This window comes from Salmo salar, chromosome 01 (genome assembly GCF_965601325.2).
Source record: "Salmo salar chromosome 01, fSalSal1, whole genome shotgun sequence".
Taxonomy (NCBI): domain Eukaryota; kingdom Metazoa; phylum Chordata; class Actinopteri; order Salmoniformes; family Salmonidae; genus Salmo; species Salmo salar.
This window is the reverse complement of record NC_138291.1, coordinates 3820001-3822500: the sequence shown is the minus strand read 5'-3', so window position 1 is coordinate 3822500 and position 2500 is coordinate 3820001. Positions and strand designations below refer to the sequence as shown.

At 48.9% G+C, this 2500-nt stretch overlaps 1 protein-coding gene across 1 annotated transcript in view; it reads right to left on the bottom strand.

Annotated features, from left to right (window-relative positions):
- Positions 1 to 2500, bottom strand: part of paplna (papilin a, proteoglycan-like sulfated glycoprotein) — a 97032-nt gene that overhangs the window by 74111 nt on the left and 20421 nt on the right. The window contains exons 4-5 of the mRNA XM_045706122.2: positions 934 to 994; positions 1 to 49 (exon numbers count right to left, since the gene is read on the bottom strand). The exon at positions 1 to 49 is cut by the window's left edge and continues 54 nt beyond it. Coding sequence (XP_045562078.2) covers positions 1 to 49; positions 934 to 994 — 110 coding nt within the window. The remainder of the gene's footprint in view (positions 50 to 933; positions 995 to 2500) is intronic.

The window sequence follows — 2500 nt, the reverse complement described above, 5'->3', positions numbered from 1 at the left end:
ACTGAGAACACTGTTCCTCTCTGAAGTCTCTGGATCCCTCTGGGCAGTCCTGTGTGATACGCCATGAGAGGGACGGGGTCAGAGGTTAGAGGTTAGAGGTTAGGGGTCAAGGGAAGTGGCAGAAAAAGACAGTGCACTATTGTATAACACCTTTTAATGTCTTTGGTATGAACTGAACAGAGAACAGACAGTACGGTTGGTTCCCACGAGCTGTTGCACACCCAGAGAAAATGATTTCATGTAGAGGTGTTGACTGACAGAGAATAAACTATTAGCTATTATAACACTCTATAACAACTGATCTGACAACTGTGAGAGAATTACACCAACAGGAAGTCTATGTAATTTCAGACATAAATCAGATGAATTATATCTATCAGAGAGGATGACGTACAGACAGAGAAGACGACGTACAGACAGAGAGGACGACGTACAGACAGAGAGGATGACGTACAGACAGAGAAGACGACGTACAGACAGAGAGGACGACGTACAGACAGAGAGGATGACGTACAGACAGAGAAGACGACGTACAGACAGAGAGGACGACGTACAGACAGAGAGGACGACGTAGAGACAGAGAGGACGAAGTACAGACAGAGAGGACGACGTACAGACAGAGAGGACGACGTACAGACAGAGAGGACGACGTACAGACAGAGAGGACGACGTACAGACAGAGAGGACGACGTACAGACAGAGAGGACGACGTACAGACAGAGAGGACGACGTACAGACAGAGAGGACGACGTACAGACAGAGGTGACTATCTATCATCAATCATGGTGAGAAGAGGGTTTAATGGGTGAATCACAGGACCGTACCTGACATCAAAACCACATAGTAAAGCAATAAGGAATAGAAACCTGTGAATCAGATTGAATAGCATCTCTAAGGGAAGTACTTAGGCACTACACCAAGAATGTTGTTTACCTGGATGTTACATGAGCGGTAGGACTTGTCCGGCCCCACACAGTTGTTCCCTCCATCAGTCCTACCAACCAAACAAACAGAGAAAATAACCAAGTTATTTATTGATTCAACCAGTTCTGTTTTGTCTTGCCATTACATGTTTAGCTTGACAATGACCTAGGACTTGGCAAGACAGCACAAATAGATCTGGGACCAGGCTATATTCAGTGGGCTCAGAGATCCAAGGTGAAGTTCATCCTAGGTACAGATCGGGGACTAGCCGCCTCCTCCTCCTCCTCTTCCTCCTCCTTTGCATCCTCCTCCTCCTCTTCCTCCTACTCCTCCTTTGCATCCTCCTCCTCCTCTTCCTCCTACTCCTCCGCTTCCATCTCCTCCTCCTAATTTGTTTTATTCTCCTCCTCTTCATCTTCCTTCTATTCCTCCTCCTCATCTTCCTCTTCCACCTCCGCCTCTTCCTCCTCTTCTTCCTTCTATTCCTCCTCCTCTTCCTCGTCCTCCTCCTCCTCTTCCTCCACCTATATCAGCAGCCAGGCTACAGGCAGCCAACCATGAGGCAGCTAATTGTTTGGGCAGCATCCCAAATGGCAGCCCATTCCCCTCCCTGTATAGTGCACTACCCACAGCTTTACGGGCCCTGGTCAAAGTAGTACAGTATATTAGGTAATAGGATTCCATTTGGGACAGAAACCTTGGCAGATGGTTTCCTTCAGTACGTACAGGGTGAATTTGCCTGGCCTTACACCCTGATCCTGGGTCAGTTTAGCCATTTTCCCCACAGGTCGAGGATAGGTGCAGGGGAAGCTGATCGTAGATCTGAACCTAGGAGGAGCTTCACCCTGTAGCATGAACATGGTGGTGAGGATAGGTGCAGGGGAAACTGATCGTAGATCTGTACCTAGGAGGAGCTTCACCCTGTAGCATGAACATGGTGGTGAGGATAGGTGCAGGGGAAACTGATCGTAGATCTGTACCTAGGAGGAGCTTCACCCTGTAGCATGAACATGGTGGTGAGGATAGGTGCAGGGGAAACTGATCGTAGATCTGTACCTAGGAGGAGCTTCACCCTGTAGCATGAACATGGTGGTGAGGATAGGTGCAGGGGAAACTGATCGTAGATCTGTACCTAGGAGGAGCTTCACCCTGTAGCATGAACATGGTGGTGAGGATAGGTGCAGGGGAAACTGATCGTAGATCTGTACCTAGGAGGAGCTTCACCCTGGAGCATGAACATGGTGGTGAGGATAGGTGCAGGGGAAACTGATCGTAGATCTGTACCTAGGAGGAGCTTCACCCTGTAGCATGAACATGGTGGTGAGGATAGGTGCAGGGGAAACTGATCGTAGATCTGTACCTAGGAGGAGCTTCACCCTGTAGCATGAACATGGTGGTGAGGATAGGTGCAGGGGAAACTGATCGTAGATCTGTACCTAGGAGGAGCTTCACCCTGTAGCATGAACATGGTGGTGAGGATAGGTGCAGGGGAAGCTGATCGTAGATCTGTACCTAGGAGGAGCTTCACCCTGTAGCATGAACATGGTGGTGTTGGTAAGGGCTGGTATTTAGAGAT